Here is a 25001-nt window from a genome sequence, read left to right on the forward strand (position 1 = left end):
ATCATGTCGTCTGTTCTAGGGAAACAATTTTATCTTTCTAGAGTATAAACTTTAAGTACAATCTTAATGCCCCAATTTGGGAGTTTTAGGGAGCTTGGTGTCACCTCTGAGTTGCATCTGATTCAGAGTATATCCATAGGAATATGTAGTACAAGATCGAAAGCTGGGGAGAACTAGGTCAATGCACAAGAGATGGTGCACTTTGGCTCCTTAAAAATTGTTGAGTAATCTTCATCAGAATTCCCAGTAAGGTTGTCTCAGACATCTATAAACTAAATCGTATCCAGAGTAGTAATATCCGTCAGGAGCCTATGTATGCATCTAATAGTGAGATAATTTTTTAACGTATTATGATTATGGATAACATGGGTTCAACCATACTGAAAAAAAAAAAGAAACTGGAATCTTAGGGAGATATCAATCATACCAGTTATCATAGGTGCCACAGGGCTTATGAAGAAGAACCTGAAGTCCTACCTAACTAATATTCCTGGTGAACCAAGTGCAAAAGAAATCCAGACAATTGCACTAAAGGGAACAACGAGGATACTAAAAAGAGCTCTCGGTTGGTCTCAATAAAAACCAGAGTAATGTTGGCAGCTGGTTTGGCTGCCCCAGCGTTACAATCTTCAAAGGAAGAAAACTTAAAAAAAAAATAAATAAATAAAAACAAAAACAGCAACCTCTTAGTTTCGTAAATATTGTTTCTTAGAACATGGTTCATGGATTTAATAAAAATTTAATCAGAACAATGAGTTAATAATTTTACCCCCTAGTGTTCCCTGATGATTAAATTAATTTTATAATTCGTGTAAACTTATTTCCAACTAGACTAAAAAATTCGAAGCCTTAGAATACAGAGCTACCCCTTTTTTTCCTGCGAAAACATGGCGACTTTTACACCTGACGAAGGTCGGAGGATTCATCGACCGAAATGTTGTGCAGATAACACTCAAGATGAGAACAATTGTTCGATTAATCTAAATAATACATACATTCATACCTCATATCAAAAATTCAGAACCGTTATATATAAACTGTCGGTAGGCTTCTTGGCTATGCACAAAGACGCGTCAAGATGCTACAGTCTAACCATCGAGCAATGTAGCTAATTTACCCGTGAATACGTTCGGAATTGTTTTCTATGCGCGGAGTTTTTTTTTTTTTTTTTTTTTTTTTTTTGCAATTTGATCACACGGATGAGTGGTTGGCCTGGCAAGTGGAAAAAAGAATAAATGAAAGTTGATCGGAACCAACAGGGACGTAGCGTAAAGGTTGCCACGGACGACGGGAGAAAAGGAATCACGGTAGCACTCACTTGCGTGCTCAGTGGAATAGCGTCAGTCATCGAATCAGATGCACTTAGATGCCGATACGGATGCTGTCGGCGAGAAAAAAAAGAGGAGGAGCCGAGAAGTGACGCGGTGCTGGGCGGGAACATGATGAAACTGTCAAGAATTTGAAAAAGAAAATCAAGTCCCTCTCTCGTTCATACACATTACATCGGCATGTATATATATATATATATATATATATATATATATATATATATATATATATATATATATATATATACTTCATTTACTCACATAAAATTAATATACGAAAGTATAGATTTATGCGTAAACTTTAAGTATTTACTTCAAAAGTGCTCAATATGTAGGTAGAGCTAGTTAGTAATTTATAAAATATATGTGGCGATTAAGCTACACTGAATATTCGGCGTTTCATCCACTCTATGATTCGTCAGGCTTATGCGCATAAGCCTGACGAATCCTAGAGTGGATGAAACGCCGAATATTCAGTGTAGCTTAATCGCCATATATATTTTATAAATTTATATATATGTGTGTGTGTGTGTGTGTGTGTGTGTGTGTGTGTGTTATGATTGTAATGATTGTATCAGTGTAATTTCCTAGATATAAATCCATTGAACTCTGATGTAAAAAAGTACTCAATGATGAGTAGAGCGTAATTATACAAATATGTTTGTTTGCATAAATATGTATATATATGTCGGTTTGTCTCCATATTTTCAAACTCTATCTCCTCCCAAACTAAAGGTCGCAGAACGGCGCTAGAGACCTCAAATGATTGGATTTTTTACGGGCCGTTCTTTTATGGGGTTTTAGCCTATTAAAATTGTATTTAAAGGGTGAAAAATCGGTCAAAATTGGAAAAAAAAAAATCTTTAAACATTTTGTACATTCATCTTAGTTCATTTTTCATCAGTTTATATGAGTATCACGTTGGTACAGTGGTAACGTCACCAGCTTTGAATGCTACAGTTTCGGTTTCGATTCTAGCTGATGACACGTAAATAATTTTTTTTTTACTTTTTAAATCACGACTCTCTCTCTCTTTTTCCCTCTTTCTCTTTTTCTCTCTCTGTGCTTCTAAAAAAAGTGGATTACTACTGAACTACCCATTTGCGCATGAACAGCGCTTACCGCTGGACTGACAATACACAATCTCTACCTTCAACAAACAAACTGCCAAACGACATCATGACACGTAAATATGAATATATATATATATATATATATATATATATATATATATATATATATATATATATGGTGTGTGTATACATGTATATACATATATAGTACTGATTTTTAAACTGTCCGGTCCTCAATATGACCTTAAACTATACCCAGTAGTGAGGCCCCAGCTTGTGAGCTTTGGAGAGTGTGGAGCCACCCTTTAATTGCCATTGCTCCCAGGTCCACTCTAACCCGGAGTGGTAGTATCTGTTAGGGACCCAACTATGGGTTAACTAGAAACCGACTTGAAAACAACAAATATATTCTATTAAAAAAATTTTCTTCCGAATCTTTGGATTCGGCATTAAATAACCTGAATAAAGGTTGATATGCCGTAAAACAAAAACAAACAACCAACTTTAAACTGTCCAAAAGTAAAGAAAACAACACCTTTTTATAGAAACAGAAATATATTAATATCTTTTTGACCGACATTTACATTTACACACGTACGCGCACACACACACACACACACACACACACACATTATGGAAAGAAATAGAGGGAGGATTGTACATAATTATTATACATTTGTATAGTTGCATACGCAAACTGCCGAAAAGCAAATGACGCCTTCTGATTGGTTATATTATTAGATGCTGCACTTGAATTAAGTGAACTTTGAAACGATCGTAAATTGACTTTATCTTAAACTCTACTTTAACACTTTATTTATTTATAGCTATATTTGATCAAGTAAGGAATATCGAGCTCCTATTTTTCAAGTTGAAAACTAAATTCATTTTGATAACTCCACGCGGCAATTTTCTTATTCTATTTTAAATAATTAATATATTTTAATAAACATGTATATTTATCTATAGTATATAGTTATCTGCAGACGGAACGTATCGCCGTTTCACAGCTTTTCGGTGTGGCTAGACCATAACCTATCCCAAGCCCGAGATCAAACCAACAACCAGCGAGTCTATAGTCATTATCAGGCAATGATATCTAACAATCCCTTATGCAAACATTGACTGCTACTCTCAGAGTGCTCGATTTGTTTGTTTACAAAGAGCTTTGCATTATGCTAAAGTAGTAGCAGGCGATATCATTACCAAGAGTGCGCAACCCGAAAATGGGGAGGGGCTAATATAGTCATATGTATATACATATTTATCTATGTTTTATTTTTATATAAAACCATTGATATTCCGCTTACTTATGGCTTCTCACGATTTCAGTACTCTCTGTACCCTTCCAGCCAAAGTCTACATGCTGCGATGTTGTTTTCTTCGAGGGAGAAATGTCAGATGATAGTAAACATGTGGACTGCTTTATGAAGTTGTTTTCTTCGAGGGAGAAATGTCAGATGATAGTAAACATGTGGACTGCTTTATGAATCTCTTATTTTAGTAATAATAATAATAATAATAATAATAATAAAAATATCAGCCTTGTAGCCGTGAAGGTTCAAGAAGGATGGGAAGACCGAAGAAAAGAGCACCATCCAGACCTTCACTGGAGAGTACTGAAATTTTGTGAAGGCTTATAGCTACATAAATTTAAGAAAAATCCAATAACCGTTGGCAATAATAAACCGATGGTAAACAGCTGTTGCGAAAATGAAAAATGCTCTAGCCAAGGAAGCGAAGAGTGCTGGAAATCTGAGCGATTTAAACACAATTGCATTTATATAATCTCTCAATAGACTTTATTTTTAATAATAATAACTGGATCTACCCGGCGTTGCTCTGAATGCAGTGAAGTCAAAATGTATTTATTTTGCACATTTTAAAACTTAAGTCAGACAAATCCTATTATATTATTCAATTTAAAATGTAATTGCTGATTTTTATTTTTAGGTGATTATTTAAAAATGTTCCAGTCATCTGGTCTGGAATCAATAAATTTTAGTTAAGAAAATTATTGTATTGCCAATAACATGGCACAACAATAACAAATAGAAATTGACTAGTCAGAAGCAAAGTTTCAGGTGTCAGTTTAAATGTTATTTGGATTTGACTTTGAAAATCCGCTAAGATAAATTTATATGTTAGATTATTATTATTATTATTATTATTATTATTATTATTATTATTATTATTATTATCATTATTAACTGATTAATTCTCACACAGGTCATCATCAAAGATTGCTCATAGACAACAACCGGTAGTGTTCCCTGAAATTTGGGTGACAACAAGTCTCGCTGGATTTCCAGTTCTCTCCATTTCTTTCGATAACATTTGCAAACGAATTTGCATTATCGCAGCAGCCTCTTGCCCTTGATTTATCGCTGACAATGACTATTGGTCATCACTGGAATTTGAGTGAAAGTAAGCCTTCCCAAGGTCCCAGTTCTTTTCGCACCCATCCAGTGGATGTCTGATTGATGCTTTCCCTCTTTGGTCTTTCTATCCTTTTTTGACCCTTTGACGATTTGGTGTGGTGCGAGTTGATACTGACTCTACAGTTCTTCTTCTTCTTCTTCTTCTTCTTCTTCTTCTTCTTCTTCTTCTTCTTCTTCTTATTATTATTATTATTATTATTATTATTATAATATGTTGATGATGATGCTTGTGTGTTTATAAAACAAAGAATATATTCTGCTTATTATTTTATTTTCTATATTGTACTATATATTATTTGTTTTATCTATATAGTAGATAAGGTTGGATTGCAATTTTTATATCAAGTACAAATACACATATATGCATAACTGACGTTCAAACCTCGGAGTTGATGGGCCCACTGCGTCTAGCTACACTGGTGAATCTTGAAAAGACGAAACATGGGAATATATATATATATATATATATATATATATATATATATATATATGTGTGTGTGTGTGAAAGAGAGGGAAAGAGAATGCGCGCCAGTGAGAATTAGGCGTCTGCTTGATTGAGTGTCCGTAAGGGTTGAATAGTTCCGTTTGGATTTTTCCAATGCGCGTGGCAAGAGATAAGGAGGGTTCTCAGTTGTGTTCGATTACTGGGTTGGGAGTTTTCTTCGTTCTAACTAACAATTCACCAAAAGTAGGTCACTGGAAAATTCCGTTTCTTTCCCTCTTTTTCTCGGTCCAATTCTGTGCCCCCCCTCTCCATCTCACACGTCATCTTCATCTTCCACCTGCAACCATTCTCCCCTCTCAATTATGCGCCCCCTCTTTCTCCCATAGGTCGTTTTATTGTGTTCTGTAATCTACTTTAAAGCAGGAGCTGGCGTCTCCTTGGTGAAGAACGGGGCTAGAATTCAATTCTGAGAGAGAGAGAGAGAGAGAGAGAGAGAGAGAGAGAGAGAGAAAGAGAGAGAGAGAGATATGGAAGGAAGGAGAGAAAAAGGGAGAGCGCGCGAGAGAAAAAGGTAGAGAGAGCAAGAGAAAGAGGGAGGAAAATAGAGTGGGAAAGGGGGTGAGGAAGAAGAGGAGAGAGCGGAGGGGACTGAATGGAAGAAAGAAGATTGATGGGAAATATAACTACTGAATTAAGGTTCAATCAAAATGAAGAAATAAACTACTAAATATGGCCGAGCAGTCAAATAAGTTCTCAATCTTTCTTTTCTGAAATTTTATTGTTTCACAGTTATTTTTCCTGCGACACTCATTTCTATTTTCCTTCATGCTTTTCTACTTCCTGTTGTTGTAGTACGTACACGCATGCGTCGACGGAAGGGTCCGTATGCGGAAGAATTTGGGTTGACTCTGTAATATCACGATGCGTGTGTGCAAATCCTCTTCTGTAGAAGTCTGCCTTTGCTGGGAAATTATAGCCAATATCGTTTTACTATGGGACAGCGGATTAAAACGTGGATTCATTACTAGTTCTAAATGACGGACTTCTGGTGAAAGAGGTTAAAGTTTCAATCCTTACTACAGGCGATAACAGCTTGTTTAATTTAATTTTAATGGAAATTTCAGTATCAGTCTAAGGTGATATCATTAAATAGCGTTTGTGTGTGATATGCGAACATAAGTTTGTGTAAACATAAAAAAATGTTTCTTATCTTTAAACATTATTACATGAGGAGTCATTTCGAATAAGAAGTTCATTTATTTTACTCATTTAAACTAGAGAAATGCAGGATTAAAATATGTAAACATTGCATGAGTAATAATGAAGATGGCCGCCACTAGCAATTTCGTAGAGCAAGTAGCAGCCTTCACCTTGCGATTAAAAACCAAGATCGAACGGAACGAACTGAGGCAACAGGAAATTGTTTATTAGCTAACTTAACACTTACTCTTTCTTTCTCTCCCCCTCTTTCTTTCTCTCCCCCTCTTTCTCTCTCTCATATATATGGAGAGAGGTTGAAGCTATGCATGATATATATATATATATATATATATATATATATATATATATATATGGACAGAAGAAAGTTTAAACTTTGCAAATTATAATTTACAACATTTATTGTTCGAAACAATGGATACAAAATATAGATGATTATTTCCCTATTCCATGGAGTTTCTTAGAAAAAATAGTTTGCAAAATAACTTTTATATAGTTTAACTATAATTCTGCTGGTTAGCACATAGTTTGAAAACTTCAAAGTATGAGAACAGCAATATTCTAAAGATATATATATATATATATATATATATATATATATATATATATATATATATATATATGTTTACTGTTTTATGGGAAAGAATTCCAACATGGAATAAGGAAATAATGATATTTATTTTGTATTCCTTGTTCGAATAATAAATGTCTTAAATTGAAATCTACCGAAAGAGAAGCCTGTTAACTGAAAAATGGCGTCAAGTTTGACACACAAGGTTCCCGTTAGATCACTGGATAAGCAATGTACCTGGTCATTTCAATATATATATATATATATATATATATATATATATATATATATATATATATATATATATATAGCTAGCAGGGATATCCAACGTTTTCACACTCTTATATTTTTGTCATCGAAATCGGAACCTATTCTTGATTTTATATGGCGGGCCTTTCTGTTTATGCGGCAATAAAACTTCTCAAATGCTTTGTGATGTTAGGCTGTACAAGGTGTTTACTTTGATCAAAATCACCTGTTCCTTCTTTACTCATCAAAGACATTCTGATACAAGATCTACGAACACTGCCCGGCACATAAAGTACTTTCATGTGAAATTTCATAAAATTGGCCAAGCCGTTTTCGAGCCCATAGGAAACGAACTCACACACACAAAGTTCCTTCTATATAATAGTAGAGAACACATACGAGGTGACTTAAATAAGTTACCAGCACTTTTCTTGATAGAACACACTCTAGTCTCCTTAGGAGTAATCTCCTCTGGCTGCAAGGCACGTTGTACTCTTTCAACAAATTCTGGAAGGCCCCAAGGAAGTCCTCTTGTGTGAGCATATCAATGACCTCCGTCACAGCCTTTTTCATCTCCTCAATTGTCTCATAACGATAGCTTCTAAGGTTTTCCTTGAGCTTAGGGAATAACCAAATGTCACAGGGAGCAAGGGCTGGACTATAGGGAGGGTGAAGAACTGTCTCAATGTCGATCTTGGTTAAAAAGTATGTGACAAAGATGGAGCATTCTTGGGACAAACTTTGCACAAACCTTCGGCATCTCAGTTCCCATGAATAATTGTGTGTACAGTTCCCACACTGGCATCAAACTCTCTCTCTAGACACACAACGGTCCTTATCTATGAATTTTTATTTGGTCAATCAATTCTAATGTTCTGCATTCCTTACTTTTCCTACAGCTCTCATCATCTCTCACAAACTCCCTGCCTTCCTTGAATCTCTTATACCATTCAAAAACTGATGCTCGATTCATGCAAGATGATTCAAATAGATTCAGTCACGCTGAGCAGTCATAGCCGATGAAACACGTACGAGTGAATAATTATATTTTAAAAACAAATATATATATACATATATATATATATATATATATATATATATATATATATATATATATATATATATATATATAATTTCCCCCCTCTCTCTCTCCTATTTCTCTACTTCTCTGCCTCTGGTTTTATAATTTAACCCCCTACCTTTGTTATCTGTCATTTTTTTTTTGTGTGAATTTTACAGTTGGCTGTTGCTGATTTGAATTTGTACTTTTTTTTAATCTCTTCTTCCTTATAATAAATATTTCAGTCTGCAAAGTCTGAGGAAACTATCGGATCGTTAATTTGATTCCGGTAGAGGAAATATACGTAACTAAACAAACTAAAAAGCGGTAATAAACACACACACACACACACACACGCACACACACGCACACACACACACACACACACACACACACACACACACACACACACACATATATATATAGCTCATTCAGTCTTTGACTAACTATGGATACCCACGAAGAATTTTTGTGGCAGGAGCTGTGCAATCTCCAATCACATCTCTCCTGAGTCGACATTGTACAGGACGACTGGAAACAAATACCGAGATAAGCGAAGAGCACATACAGCGCCTAGAATTCCCAAATGGTCACCCATCTGGTACTAACCAGGCTCAACGTTGCGTAACTTCGGTGACCTGATAAGAACCGGTGTGTCAACGCGATTATGCCGCATATGAAAATAAACAAAACAAAACTGTTCTTCCCTCTGTTGCTTAATATTGTTTCCCTGTAATTTTGACGGATAGTCTATACTCGTAATTAAGAAGTGCATATATGTGAGTAAGAGGGGTGGTGGGAGATATATATTCGAGTAAAGAATGAATGTATACAATGGAAGCGTCGATGCAATGAGTAAGGCAACCATCTCCTTAGGTCGTGTGAATATAACATGTTGTCAGGTCAAAGGCGCTTTTGAAAAAAGAACGATTTAAAAACGTCTGAGACAGGAAGAATCCCGTGTCTGACGTCACACCGTCCAGAGCCAGAGGCGGGATATTTGAACATGTTTGTGGCCACTATATATACATATATATATATATATATATATATATATATATATATATATATATATATATATATAACTAATAAAAACAATAGAAAATAAACAAATTAATTAAATAAACATGATTATACATAAACGATCACACATATATGTATGTGTGTGTGTATATATATATATATATATATATATATATATATATATATATATATATATATATATAACTAATAAAAACAATAGAAAATAAACAAATAAATAAATTAAATAAACATGAATATACATAAACGATCACACATATATGTATGTATGTATATATATATATATGCATATATGTATGTACACATATATATATTTATATATAAACTAAAAAAAACAACAAAAAAAACACTAACCTAGTTTTAAAACAGATCCTTTGTTCGATACAATGCATGCCCATTGGCTGATAGGAAGGGGCGCGGTGGATACTAGAAAGCTGATTGGCTAACTAAATCCTCAATAGAAGAGGACCATATAAAAACGATAAACAACCACAGAATTCGCGCATAAGCCTGAGGAATCCTAGAGTGGATGAAACGCGGAATATTCAGTGTAGCTTAATCGCCATATATATTTTATAAATAACTAACTAGCTCTACCTACGTATTGAGCACTTTTGAAGTAAATACTTAAAGTTTACGCACAAATCTATACTTTCGTATATTAATTTTATGTGAGTAAATTAAGTAGTCATATATATATCTTAAGCAATGTTGAGTCTGGTTAATATCAGATGGGTGACCATTTGGGAATTCTAGGCGCTGCATGCGCTCTCCGCTTATCTCGGCAGTTGTTTCTGGTTTTCCTATACATACACTTCACTTGCCACTTGGTATTTAACAATGTTGACTCAGGGGAGGTGTGGTTGGATATTGCGCACCTCTTGCCACCAAAATTTCATGCGCAGGCACCCCTTCGTGGGTATCCATGGTCTGTCAAAGACTGAAGGAGACTATATATATATATATATATATATATATATATATATATATATATAATCTAATATAGGAAATTTCTTTTTGTTTTATTATTCCTCGGAATAATATCCATTTAAGCATCAATTTTCAAACTTTACAAACTATTTTCATTTTTACTATTGGCTTACCACATATCAAGGCTAAAAACGCTCGAGGATGAGATTTAATGAGATGGAATAAATGTCAGCCGGAAGATGAAGTACACTAAAACTGATTTCCACTGGCGAGGAAGACTGAAAAAGCAAATAACAAATAGCAAGTCGGACAAACACCCCAGGCTTACCTTGTCGCGTGAAATGAATACAGAAAGAAATCCCCACAATTATAAAAAAAAAAAAAAAATGTCAACCGTAAACGATTTTTCTTTTTGTTATACGAAATATTAATAATTGCTCAATGAAAAAAAAAATACTGGCCTAATTCTTGTACTTTACTGTATGAAGATATTGGCTTTCTGACAATGCACCAAACATTAATGTTGTTTTTTTTTCTTTTACCTTTGCAAAACTCAATCATGTTCTGCAAAGTTAAAAACAAAAGCAACAATTTTCCTATACAAAAAAGAGAAGCAAACCAAACACCATGGATAAATATTTAAAGATATAAAGAATTTTAAACATAAAAACTGATTTCAAAATGGCTGGATTCGCCATTAAATAACCCGAAAAGGGTTGATATGCCGTAAAACAAAACAACCAAACCAAACAAGCAATTATACTTTTATTGGAATAGTTCAGTAATATATCAAGACGTGTAGCAAGTGCGAACACTGGCGGTACATATTTTTTTAATGTTATTTTTGACGTGAGGTGTACACGATCAAATTACTAAACCTGATTGAACGACTAAGTAAGTCTTCTATCTTCCCCCCCCCCTGATTTGGTCACTGTTATTTCCTTTTTCTTATAATTCTCAGTTTTATTTTGCCTTTTTTTTTTTTTAAACTTGTAATTCTTTTATGTTGTACTATAAACACGACGATGCAACAGACCGCATGTACATTTTTTTTCATTTTTATTTATTTATTTATTATTTTTTTTTTTTTACATTTTTGATTCTGTGTAGATTTTCATTTTCGGAAATCTGCCTTTTCGTTAATTATGTTAGGAATTCACCGGTGCGCACAAATTGGCTTCATTTTGTTTTCGTTTTCTGTAACCAATAAACCTCGCCCCCTTTCCTTCAGAGGATACGGTTGTCATACTTGTAGCAAGGGTTGCGGAATCGGAGGGAGACAGTCTTAATATTCGGTAACTTTCAAATAAAGAGTGGAAATATGATATTTTGGAATACAAAGAATCAAAGACACATATTTTGGAATTCAAGGAATCGGAGACAGATTTTGGAATTCAATGTGGTGAAGACAGATATTTTAGAATTCAAGGAATCGGTCAGATATTTTGGAATGCAAGGAGTCGAAGACAAATATTTAGAATTCAGAGGCGGATTATTTTGGAATTCAAGACATCGAAGCCAGAGATTTTGGAATTTCATACATCGGAGACAGATATTTTGGAATGCAAGGAGTCGGAGACTGATTTTTTTTTTTTTTAATTTTAGGAGGTGAAGTCAGAATTTTTATAACGATTGGAATTCTGCAAAACTGCTTGTAACAATTCAGATTGAAAATTACCAGTTATTGAATATTATCAAATTTTAGGTACTAGTGCACTTTAACAAACCAGAAGTAATTTTTTCATTTACAGAAGAGTTCTAGTAAAGAAAATGGGAGACAATTTTGAAGGAACGATTATGATATTTTATTTAATAACTTGCAATTGAAAAAGATAGAATTAAAATTATAATATGAGGTTCAGCGCTGGGAGGGTTTTGTTATTACCGGACAACTCCGGGTGGGGTTTCTCCTATTCTAAAATCAAATATATCTTGTTCAGTTCTTGATTTTATTTTATTTTATCTCTTTTTCATTCTTTTCTTTTAAGAATTAAAAATATTATGGGGCAACGTGTCATTTTTTTTCATTCCTTTTTTTTCTAAGAATTTAAAAATATCATCAACCAACGTGCCATGGGAAACACGTCATTTCCTTCGCTTCATTCAAATTTATTCATGTATGAATTAAACAAATCCCCGTCGCTTTTTGTTTCTGACTTGGCATGTGACGAGCTGTGCCCCGAAACCGTAAGCATTGTGCTGTGTTGCGTGGACAATCTTTAAGGCGCGTGTTTTTCAACGCATACGTCCGACTAGTTGATTATGTTATTAAGCTCTGAAACAGTGTTTCTCAACCTTTATTTTTTTGTCTCCTGTGCCCGCTGCTTCTTTTACGGTCGTGAATGCTGAACAGTAACGAAGGCAGATGAAAGTCGTATGAAAGCAACGGAGATATGTTTTTTAAGGAGAATTCTAAGAATCCCATAACCAGAAAGAAAGACAAACTGAGAAATCATTTTTATGACAGGGTACAGCAGAGTACTACTCATTACCATCCACGCCAGACAATTAAAGTTCTTCGCCATTTAATGTGGACGAACACTTTGGAAAAAAGCTTGATGTTAGCAAAAAAATCGCAGGAAAAAACGAGCAGAGGAAGACAACGAACGAAGCTCAACGACTGTCTTAACGGGGTCACTGGAAACATGGCTAATGATCTCATCAGAAAGACCGAATGCAGAGGGGACTGGAGAGCCATGATCATCGATAGTGTGCAATAACAGAGCTGATGCTTGAAGAAGTGGCTCATTTTCGGCGTTAAAAATATCTTTTTGAAAAAAAAAAAAAAAACCTCACAACTAACGACCATAATACACTCAAATCTCGTGTAAAAAGGTCGGTTTAGTAAACAAAACATTGAGTAACAAATGCGAACTTTATATCTGACCCTATTCGCTTCGAGTCGCCTGTGCTTCTGATTTGCCGATAGAGAGAGGGGGGGAGACAGAGAGAGAGAGAGAGAGAGAGAGAGAGAGAGAGAGAGAGAGAGAGAGAGAGAGAGAGAGAGAGAGAGAGGTTCATTTGAAGTTCCCATCCAGGGAATAAATAAACATTCTCTTTTAGTCTTTTTTATCCAAAACAAGAATCGATATTATCCCATTGACACTTGTACACTCATTAACCCTTATTCTCGAGTGTTCTCCGGGCCTTGATAAGTGGTGTCTCCTTTGAAAAAAAAAAATCAAATTCCAAAGAGTGGAACAATAGCATAAACAAAATAATACAAAAAATAATCAAGTATTATTTTTGTCAAACATATTTTTGAAAAATGTGTTCAAAACCTTCACGTATTCCTCCCGCGCCAATTTGATTACTTGTTATTAACTAAAAGTTAAGTAATCGTAACATTTTTATATCGATGCAAACATTTTAGCTGACACCGTTTGCTTCGGACTTCGAGTCACGTTTTCTTCTAATCGACCTACATTTCTTTCTCGTTCTGTCTTTCTCTTTATTTGTCGCTTTTCTCTTTTCGTTTTCTCTCTCGCCCTCTTTCTTCATTTCTTACCTTCACGTCTCTCGCATGTTTCCTCTATTTTTTGTCTCCTTCTCACGATCAGGCTTTCTTTATTTTTATCTTTTATTTCGTTTAATCTCTTTCCCCCATCTCTCTCTCTCTCTCTCTTGTCTCCTCCTCCCCCTCTCTCTCCAAAGATTCTGGTTCAAATTAGACCTAATCCTATTTAACAGTACTTGAATCTCCCATCCATTTGAAGATCAAATCCTCCTGCGTTTTCTGCAAGTCGTTGGCTTGAGCCTTTAAAACTGTCACTCTGGCCACCAACATCCTTTCTCCACTCGTGCACTTTCTTATCCGAGTTTCCTATTAAAAACCCGATCCATATCTCGGGTCAGTCCTAAGTGCGTCGGAATTTCCAAACACGACCGTATTTATCATCCAAAGCATCTTTCTATTCTTGCATCTGGTCGAAAATCAAACGCGGCTCCGAGAATCAAAATCGCGGATGAAGGACGGATTTATGTTTCGGAAATCGAGATGAGGATAATTTGCATCATTTGGATTATTCGGATTATTGCTCTCATCTTATTCGTTTCGGCCGATCTAACCTCCGATCTTCTTCAGGTGTATCTAGTCGAACTCTCCAATTTAAAGTCTGGCTTTCAATGAAGTCGGAAGTATAGGTTACCCGACGAAGTTATATTTTGGCCTAAATGATAGCTCTGTTATCGTTGTCACATAATGCCTTTTTAATGCTTTTTTAATGCTTTTTTTAAATGCTTTTTTTAATGCTTTTTTAATGCTTTTTTTAAATGTTTTTTTTAAATGCTTTTTTTAATGCTTTTTTTAAATGTGTTTTTTTAATGCTTTTTTTAAATGCTTTTTTCAATGCTTTTTTTAATGCTTTTTTTAATGCTTTTTTTAAATGCTCTTTTTACTAAAAGTAAAAAAAAACAAAACAAATCTTGCTCTTTTTATTGAGCAACATCGTTATATTTATTGGGTTTTGATCTTGGATACCATTAACCTGGAATTATATATATATATATATATATATATATATATATATATATATGGTGTTCAAAAAGTCACTGAAGTGTTGAAAATCTTTGTCATTTTACCGTTAATGAGTAGTATTTTTTTCTCTATATCAGATACATTACAGATAATATTTTGCAAATTAATTATGGATAAGTATAGCATTGAATAACTTACGCAAGTTGTGAAATTGTTTTACCAAAATCAGAGGTCAATTGTTTTGACTCAAAGAGCTTATCGACAGCATTTTCATGTAAGAGATAATGTAAGAGATAGCCCAAGTCACATCTTAAAGAAAGGGTCTATATTAACAAACCCCAAACCCCGCAAGAGTTGAAGAAAAACACCAGGAACGAAATAAGGGAGTTAAATCGCAATCCAGAGATTCTGCAATCTGTCATGAATAATGTTTTGGAAAGAGCACAAATATGCAAAGCTGAAAATGGGCAACATTTAAAATACATTATTTTTCATGAATAAAGATTGTTTGAATTTTGCATTAAAAAAATCAGTGTCTTAGCCAGATTGTGTTAAAATTACAGAAGGATATCATCAAAAATAAAGAATCTATTGAAGTTCAAAACCCTTCAATGACTTTTTGGACACCCTGTGCATGTATATATATATATATATATATATATATATATATATATATATATACTTCAGAATAATGAAATATAATAAATCCACTAGTATGCAATGTCTTATACTTATAAGTACTTATTAAATTGTATTTGTTTTGCATACAATAAAAATTCTATATTTGAATTTTTTTTCAAATCATAAAATTTAACTTCCTAAATTATGATATATAAATATGTGTGTGCATGTATGCACATACATAAAGGGAAATTATATAAAATCAATCGTTATTCGTCTTGTCAGGGGTTCAACAATAACTTAAAATGATTATTTTAAGTTATTGTTGAATCCTCGACGAGATGACTAACATCGTCGAAACGTTGATCAATCAGCGTAGGGGTTTTCTGATGTTTATATAATTTCACTGATAATAGCTCTACATATGCACTGAGCACTTTTGAAATGATATTGTTCTTTTATTTTGATATATTTGAACTTATTTAATTAATATAGATAGGTAATGCCCAGAACAATAACAGTGGCGTAGGCTCCTCGGGATATATTTTTTTCCGATTAAAATGAAATTACGACTAATAATTACATAAAACTTAGAAAAAAATAAAATAAAATAAAGAATTTTTGTAAATATATACATTTAAACTATCTAAAACTGTTCTTGTTGAATAAAAATTTAAAAAAAAATTAATTTTATTGAGCAGTGTGCTTGTTTCGTATTTCGGTTTACTTTTGATCAGTTTTTATTTTTATACTAGCGGGCGTACCCGACGTTGCCCGAGTGTTTGGTTCCGGGACGGGGGGGGGGAAGTTTAAAAAAATGTTATGGTAGGTAAGTAGGAAGGATCAAACCCGGAGTCATGAGTAAAAGTAGGAAAATAAAGTGTGAAAAAAAAAAAACATCTGCAACGTTAACAGTTCGGCCACCAAGAAAAGTCCATTCCAGTTGTTTTGGAAAAAAAAAAAAAAAAAAAAAAAAAACACTACGGTAGGTCGGCGCGAACGTGAAAATATAATGTGAATTGTCCAGCACGCTAACCACTACGCCACAGAGCACTGCAGCTTAGTTTAGTGATTTTAAATAACTTCACATGAAAGAACTACGAAGCCAAACCGGTGTTCTCTTCTCAACTGTTCCTTGTGAACGATCCCCAAACGGTGTTAAGTGGTGGCAGGGGGAGGAGGAATTTATTAGAGAGAAAATATTTTACTACTTCCATTGATCTTAACCGATTTTGGCCGTGACTTCTCAGCAGAAAAAGTATAGAAATCTAAGATTATCGAGGAATTTGAGAAATAATAAGCCTATAACACACCTCAGATATTGTTCTGCCGTTTGTGCATATTATATTTGCATGAAATATCTTGATTTTTAATCCTATTAATGTCAAAATTAGACGGGGAAAAAATGAGTTCATTTTATTTATATAGAGATAAAAATTCTGAAAGCAATCTTTTTTCTTTGTTTTTTTTTTCTTTTTTTTATTGCATTTTCATCTCAAGCAAGGCTCAGTGCTATTTTGATATAAGAGACTACTATCTGGGACATAATTCGCAGGGAAACTATGTAGGGAGTTAAGCAGCAAGATGTCTGTTTACATTACAATTGAACTTCTGCATGTCAGTACAGTACGGGAAGCAGGAACGTGGAAGAGAATTTCAAAGTCTAGCAGTTCGAGGGAAGAAACTATTAAAATAGGTTTTCTAACATCTAAGGATTTCTATTGTGTAGGGGTGGGATTTTGCTGTTTATCGTGGGGGTATTTACGTTGAGGGAGTACAAGGGCTTGTATTTCATTGGAGCACATGCCATTAAAATACTTGTAAAACATTTCATCGATGAGACAGTGATTGAAGCCGCCGTGAATAATAGTAAATGATGTCCCCAAAGGAATGCCTCCTATTATTTATTCCACCCGAATAGGACTGAAAGGGATGGCAAATTGCATTGTTATAATGACCTGAAAGTTTCATCTCTCTGTAATTGTCATTGAATTCTTGGCAAAAGTGATGGTGATAATGTAAAAAAAAAATAAATAAATAAATAAAAATAAAAAAAAAAAAAATAAATTCTGGAGCACAAAGGGTAGCTCGTTTAGATGCTATAACTTCCGCCTTCGGAGTTCTCAGATATTTTAATTATAAAAATAGAAAGCTTCACCTTTGGGACGACTATCGTATCGCAAAGCGTTCTCCGGACACCCATGCACAGCCATTTTTCATCATTATCAAAAGTGCATTGAGAATGCCGGTAATTATGTAGAAAAATACATTCTGGAGCACAAAAGGTCGCTCGTTTTAATGGTACTACTCGCTTCTTCGTAACGCTTCAACTTTTTGAATTAAACTTTTATTTTTAAATATGTAGTTTTACTTTTCCCAAATCTCAATACCCCTTAGGTCAAATCTCGTGTCTGCAGAATTAAAATTGACAGAGTAGTTTGGTAGGGAAATGTACACACAGAGACAATTTCACTTTTATAGATATATAGATTAGAACAATAAGGAAAAGTTAGAGGAAAATTAAGAAAAAGGAACCTTTTTCCTCTTCTGATGAGAAGCATTTAGCTTCGAAATACCATGATCTAAAGAGGTTTCTTAATTTCCCTTTTTACTTTTCCTTATTGCTCTGATTATATAACAACGTTACATATAACTCCTATTCCTCATCTTTCATTTAATATATATATATATATATATATATATATACATATTCGATAATATTTTTAAATAAATATAAACAAATATTTTATACCTACAGCCAGGACTGTTTCATACGCAATCACCAGTGTAGGATGTAATAATTACTGCCTGTTGTAAGATTCGAACCCAGTTACAAAACCACTCTTGACTGTAGGCTGGTATTCTACCTCCAGGCTACCGCGAATTAACCCAGGAATCAAGGAAAATTAAGTATCTATAAAATGTCAAATAAACGAGCATAAAAAGTAAACCGTCAGAGAGTATTCAATGACAAGAAATCGGATTATTGCATTTTGCGCTTAGATTGGCCGTTTACTGATGAAAAAAAAAAAAAAACTATTGCAGATTAACAATACTTCTGGTTTCGTGAACGACTAATTTATAATAAACTGAAGCTGTTATGGCGTCCATTTGTCAGTTAAAACAAATCTTAGAACTCTTTAATTTTGGAGGCGAGAAATATCAAGGGTGAATGTCAGTTTTTTATACTATGAAACGCATCGTTTTGTGTGTGTGTGTGTGTGTGCGTGTGAATTGAATATTTGATACATAAAATCTGTCATCTGATTTGAGTGCATGTTTGCTGTCTTGTGTCGTGAATAAACTATTTCTTTTAAGAAAAAGCCATAATTAAAAATCTTTTAAATAATGTTTCTGAATTTTTTAGATGAGGGTCGATTATTTCGTATTATTTGAATTCTTCAGGCTACTGCTCTCATCTTAGGGGTTATTATTTACAACGCTTCGGTCGATGTAACTTTCGACCTTCTTCAGGTGTATCTTGTCGAACTTGGGAATCTTTTTCTGCGGATTAACTAAAGGCTTTCGTTCGAAATGCCGTACAGATTTCTGAGTTTGACAGAAAGATTCCCGAGTTCGAAAAACACACCTGAAGAAGGTCGGAGGTTACGTCGACCGAAACAGTGTGAAAATGACGCTCATGAGAATCGAAGAATCCAAACAATATGAGTTCTCTTTTAAACAACGAATCTAATTTCTAATCAGCGAGCATAAAAAAAACATTTAATTGTCATTGAATATCGCTGAATTATATGCCTTAAGAAGGCTGAAGAGTATATCGGCCGAAAGGTTGTTCACAATATTTCAACAAAATTATAAGTAAAACTGTAATAATAAAAAAAATAATAATCTCGAATACATACCTGATAGACACTGTCGCTGGTACCCTGGAACTTTGTCCCTTTTCGTCCATGACTTAACTCATCAACTGGGTACAGTCCCCTCTTTGAGGTGGACGGGAAGGTGTTGCAAGAAGCAGACCTCTCCGGAGTAAGGTCTACGTTCCCGCTCGTCCAGTACGTGGCATTGTGGGAAGGACACATGTAATGCCCTTGCTCGTTAATGGATTTGATGGACGACCTGCCTTCACTTCTGTGAGGCGAGTTTCCCTGGTCCTTACATCGCACGATGCATATTGACATGGCGGCTGTTATAGGGATCGAGAGTATCACAGACACGACGACAATGACAATCAGCAAATGAAGATGGATCCTTTCCTCGGTTTTTGAAATCACAGCATCCGGTCTTTCAGATGACCGGTTCGTTACTGTCAGCATCATCAGTAACGTTGTTGTCGCCGATAAGGCGGGCGTGCCGCTATCCTTGACTACAAACTCAAGATCATACGAACCTGTTTCGTATTGTGTAATAACCCTGGTGAAAGACAGCAAACCCGTGTAAGGGTTTACGCTAAAAAGTTGCTTATCGTTGCCGCTGGCTATTTCATATTTCAAAAACGCGTTTTCACGGCTGTCGCTATCGGAGGCCTTGAGGACTGTGATATTGTTGTTGTGACGTGGATAATAAAGGACATCCATCGTGAACGGGTTGACGCTGGGGAAGGTGAAATACGGAGCATTATCGTTCTTGTCCTTTATTTCGACGCTGACATTGACCGTATTATTCAGCGAAGGGACGCCATTGTCCTTGACGAAAACCTGGAAGTTGAAGATATGTTGAAATTCATAATCAAGAGACATAACCGTCGATATAACTCCGCGGTCGGTTATCTGGAAAGGCAAGAAACTTTTCCTGTCACTCAACAGGGAATAGCTCAGCTTACCCCCAGCACCTAAATCCGGGTCGCTCGCATTAACCGACCCCACGTGGGAACTAGACTTTTGATTCTCGTAAATCGAAAACTTGAGCCGCTCCTTTGAGAACTGAGGACGCACATCGTTGACGTCCATAACCCGAATCGACAACTTGCTCTCCGTGTGCAAAGGCGGCGAGCCTTTATCCTGGCAGTTGATTTTGATGTCATGGTGGTCTTGCGTTTCGCGGTCCAGCCGGCTCTTCACCGTCACTTTCCATTCTGTCCGCCCAAGGCTCAGCAGCTGAAACTTGTCATGCTGCAGATAACAACTAACCTCTCCGTTTTTACCAGCATCGTAATCGGTAACCATCACATAGGCGATAAAACTTCCGACTTTGACATCTTCTGAAATAGATGCCGTGTTGTCTGTCGATTCCGTGACAAAGTTGACGTCTATCGTCGGAGGATTGTTCTGCTGGTTCACCACGTTCACAATGACCATAGCTATCGAGCTCAACGGGGGGTTCCCATTGTCCATCGCCTTAATGTATAACTTGTATGACAGCTTCTGCTGTGCCGTCAACTTCTTTTGTAGGAAGATCTCGCCCGTGACTTCGTTTATCTTGAAGTGAGATTTTGATTGCTCCGAAGTTTTCAAACTGAAGAAGTAGGAGATTCGACTGTTCTCGCCCGTGTCGGAATCCTGAGCCGATAGAATGGTCACTGGGATGGCTTCCGCGTGTTCATATTTAATGGAAACGTTGTAGACGTTCCGGGAGAACACTGGAGGATTGTCATTCACGTCTGTAACGGAGATATGCACGTTTAACATGGTTTGTTTCGGAGGTGATCCCCCATCTCTTGCGATCACTTGAATGTCATACGAATCTTTTAATTCTCTGTCTAGTCTTTCTTCTAAGATTATGCTTAGATCGGACGTACCATCGACACTTTTCGATACAGATAACGTAAAAGGTTCATACATGGTATCTTTTTTTAATTGGTAAGTGATCTGTGAGTTGAGCACTCCGACATCCTTATCGATAGCATTCGGTATAGTTATCTTGGTTCCCATGATATCGCCTTCAGAAAATTTTATCTCCACCTGCTGTTTCGGAAATTCCGGTTGGTGGTCATTGATGTCCTTGACCACAACTTTGACCTTGACGATCTTCATGAAGGTCTCGGCCCGCCTGATGGCCACCTTGACGATCACATAACACTCAGTGTTGTGTTTGCAGAGCGTCTCAGCGTCCAACATCTGGGCCGTGTAGAACTTTCCTGTTTCCTTGGACACACGGAACAGCTGCGAGTTTCCCGGTGGCCCCTTCTGGAGCTGGCTAAATCTCACCAGCTGCTGTTCTTCCGGCTTGACGCTGTCCATCAGATGTATGTCGGCTGCAATGTCACCCAGGTACGTGCCCGGGTTCCTTCCCTCTTCCACATAGTAGGTGAGATCCACACCGGAGCATGTGGGCAAGATGATGACGGCGGCGATGAAGGTTAAGAGTGCGGATGTTGACATGCTTCACAACGGGTACGTTTTTTTTAGGAGAGAGGGAAATGAAGTTTGTTTAATTTGCAGACATCGTCATGGAGAATCACCGCATCTGAAAAATACAAATATATATCGTGGCTTACAAATATGAAAACATTTATTTGCGCATGAAAAGAGTGGCTGCGTTAAGAATGACGAAATATGGCCATGTTTGACGGAGAGTTGTTCCCGGCCGTTTAGTAAGGGTTAGTTCTAACGTGCATGCAGTGATGTAAAGACTGATCTGGTTTTTTAATGTGAAATGTTTTTTTTTTAAATCATGGGTGCTTGTGATTTAAAAATATGAAGGCATGTGAAATGGGTAGCGGTGTTAAGAAGGACGAATTGTGGAAGATAAGGAGTTGACTGTTTGGCAGTTTAGAAAGAACATTGAAATTAAGAAGTGGTGAGAATTAAGGTGTCAGCGAAAATGAGTACTGCCAAGTTTTATTTATTTTATCTTTTATTTAGATTATATATACAGGGTGTTCCAAAAGTCTTGGGTATATTCCAAGTCCGCATAACTGCTTAATTGTGAATGGTAGTAAGATGAAAGCGGTGCCATTTTAAAGCTAAATGCATTAAGTTTTTTGTAAGGCTATACCAAAATATACCAGATATACTAGATGTGTTTTTTAGTTCTAGAGATATTCAATGTCAAAATGTGCCCAAGACTTTTGGAACACCCTGTATATTAAGGAAATGTAGTTTGATTGAAGCATTGTGCGTGATATGTATTGAAAGGCTATCATAGTGAAAAACAAAAAAATGGAAAGAAGAAATTAACTACAATAATACAAACAAAAATACAACATTGGTTAGTTAGCAAAAATAAAAAAAATGATAAACTAGATAATATAAGCTAAAATATAAAAATAATTGAATAACAGAATTGTAAACTCAATTTCTTCCCACTCAAAAAACAAACATAAACACATCTTTATTTTATTCCAGTTGTTATGGAAATAGTTATTCATTGCGACATAAGTTCAAAACAAAATTACCAGTCCATACGGTTTTCAGTGGATTTGAAACACCTACTTTTTGACGAAGAGGATTTTCCTAGAAATATGTGAAACACGGTCTATTTGATTTAACGAAGTATTAAAAGGCAAAAAATCTAGAAAGTTATCGGTGTTAAGAAGAGAAGACAAAAACAAGTGATTACATATATATATATATATATATATATATATATATATATATATACACACACGCGCGCGTTGGTTGTGTTGGTTTGTCCCTTGCTAATGGAATCAGAGATGGCTTCATTGCCAGTTTCAAATCTCTCGATCAACGGTAATCGTGACATCCTGCACTGATGACTCCCGAAAAAAAAAAAAAAAAAATGAAACCTTAGTGTCTGTAAGTATATAAAAAAAAATTATGTCAGACCCTTTAAGAACTCTAAGTTGGAGTTAAAGTCGGTCACTTAAGCTTACACGTGCATATCATGATGTCATAATCATTAGATCACTATCACCGTCTTGACATTTAAAAAAATGTTTAAATTTCAACTGTATTTCCCGCGGTTAACGTTAGCTTTGTGGGTTTGTACCTTACTAATGGAGTCGGAGATGGCCACAGGTACTGACCCAAGAACAATCATTCATTCTTTTAACATGGCCATCCGACTTATGGTTCCTGTTCTACACACATTTCCCGATGCTGTCCAGAATCACCCTTCCTCTAGGGTTATCAGAAACAATCTAGTCTTTAAGATTGGCATTATGGCATTATATGTCCGTGGTATCATTCTCATACGATTTTTATCCAAGCAACGCATGTCCTCAACCCTCACTTTCAACGCAGAAATATGTTATGCCATGTTAGTTATTACGTTTTCGATTGGAAGAATATGACGAAAGCAATAGATAAAAGAGAGGAGGAGGGGAAGAAGAATAGGAGAATGGCGGGGTTGGAGAAGAAAATGAGGAGGAAAGGTTTGGAAGAAGAAAAAGATGAGGAGGAAAGGTTTGGAAAAAGAAAATGAGGAGGAATGCGTTGGAAGAAGAAAAAGATGAGGAGGAAAGGTTTGGAAAAAGAAGATGGTGAGCAGTGCGTTGGAAGAAGAAAAAGATGAGGAGGAAAGGTTTGGAAAAAGAAAATGAGGAGGAATGCGTTGGAAGAAGAAAAAGATGAGGAGGAAAGGTTTGGAAAAAGAAGATGGGGAGCAGTGCGTTGGAAGAAGAAAAAGATGAGGAGGAAAGGTTTGGAAAAAGAAGATGGGGAGCAGTGCGTTGGAAGAAGAAAAAGATGAGGAGGAAAGGTTTGGAAAAAGAAGATGGGGAGCAGTGCGTTGGAAGAAGAAAAAGATGAGGAGGAAAGGTTTGGAAAAAGAAGATGGGGAGCAGTGCGTTGGAAGAAGAAAAAGATGAGGAGGAAAGGTTTGGAAAAAGAAGATGGGGAGCAGTGCGTTGGAAGAAGAAAAAGATGAGGAGGAAAGGTTTGGAAAAAGAAGATGAGGAGGAATGCGTTGGAAGAAGAAAAAGATGAGGAGGAAAGGTTTGGAAAAAGAAGATGAGGAGCAGTGCGTTGGAAGAAGAAAAAGATGAGGAGGAAAGGTTTGGAAAAAGAAGATGGGGAGCAGTGCGTTGGAAGAAGAAAAAGATGAGGAGGAAAGGTTTGGAAAAAGAAAATGAGGAGGAATGCGTTGGAAGAAGAAAAAGATGAGGAGGAAAGGTTTGGAAAAAGAAGATGGGGAGCAGTGCGTTGGAAGAAGAAAAAGATGAGGAGGAAAGGTTTGGAAAAAGAAGATGGGGAGCAGTGCGTTGGAAGAAGAAAAAGATGAGGAGGAAAGGTTTGGAAAAAGAAGATGGGGAGCAGTGCGTTGGAAGAAGAAAAAGATGAGGAGGAAAGGTTTGGAAAAAGAAGATGGGGAGCAGTGCGTTGGAAGAAGAAAAAGATGAGGAGGAAAGGTTTGGAAAAAGAAGATGGGGAGCAGTGCGTTGGAAGAAGAAAAAGATGAGGAGGAAAGGTTTGGAAAAAGAAAATGAGGAGGAATGCGTTGGAAGAAGAAAAAGATGAGGAGGAAAGGTTTGGAAAAAGAAGATGGGGAGCAGTGCGTTGGAAGAAGAAAAAGATGAGGAGGAAAGGTTTGGAAAAAGAAGATGGGCAGCAGTGCGTTGGAAGAAGAAAAAGATGAGGAGGAAAGGTTTGGAAAAAGAAAATGAGGAGGAATGCGTTGGAAGAAGAAAAAGATGAGGAGGAAAGGTTTGGAAAAAGAAGATGGGGAGCAGTGCGTTGGAAGAAGA

The 25001-nt window shown here is 35.8% G+C and overlaps 1 protein-coding gene and 1 pseudogene across 2 annotated transcripts in view; both read right to left on the reverse strand.

Annotated features, from left to right (window-relative positions):
* Positions 1-25001, reverse strand: part of LOC145242654 (protocadherin-17-like) — a 196716-nt gene that overhangs the window by 72801 nt on the left and 98914 nt on the right. For both annotated transcript variants that reach the window (XM_080105780.1, XM_080105779.1), the window contains exon 2: positions 19318-21820. In XM_080105780.1, the coding sequence (XP_079961906.1) occupies positions 19318-21735 (2418 nt within the window). In that variant the 5' untranslated portion in view covers positions 21736-21820. The remainder of the gene's footprint in view (positions 1-19317; positions 21821-25001) is intronic.
* Positions 8947-9063, reverse strand: LOC145243112 (5S ribosomal RNA; annotated as a pseudogene).

The sequence above is a fragment of the Euprymna scolopes genome, chromosome 21 (genome assembly GCF_053919585.1).
Source record: "Euprymna scolopes isolate OS-2025 chromosome 21, ASM5391958v1, whole genome shotgun sequence".
Classification (NCBI taxonomy): Eukaryota; Metazoa; Mollusca; class Cephalopoda; order Sepiida; family Sepiolidae; genus Euprymna; species Euprymna scolopes.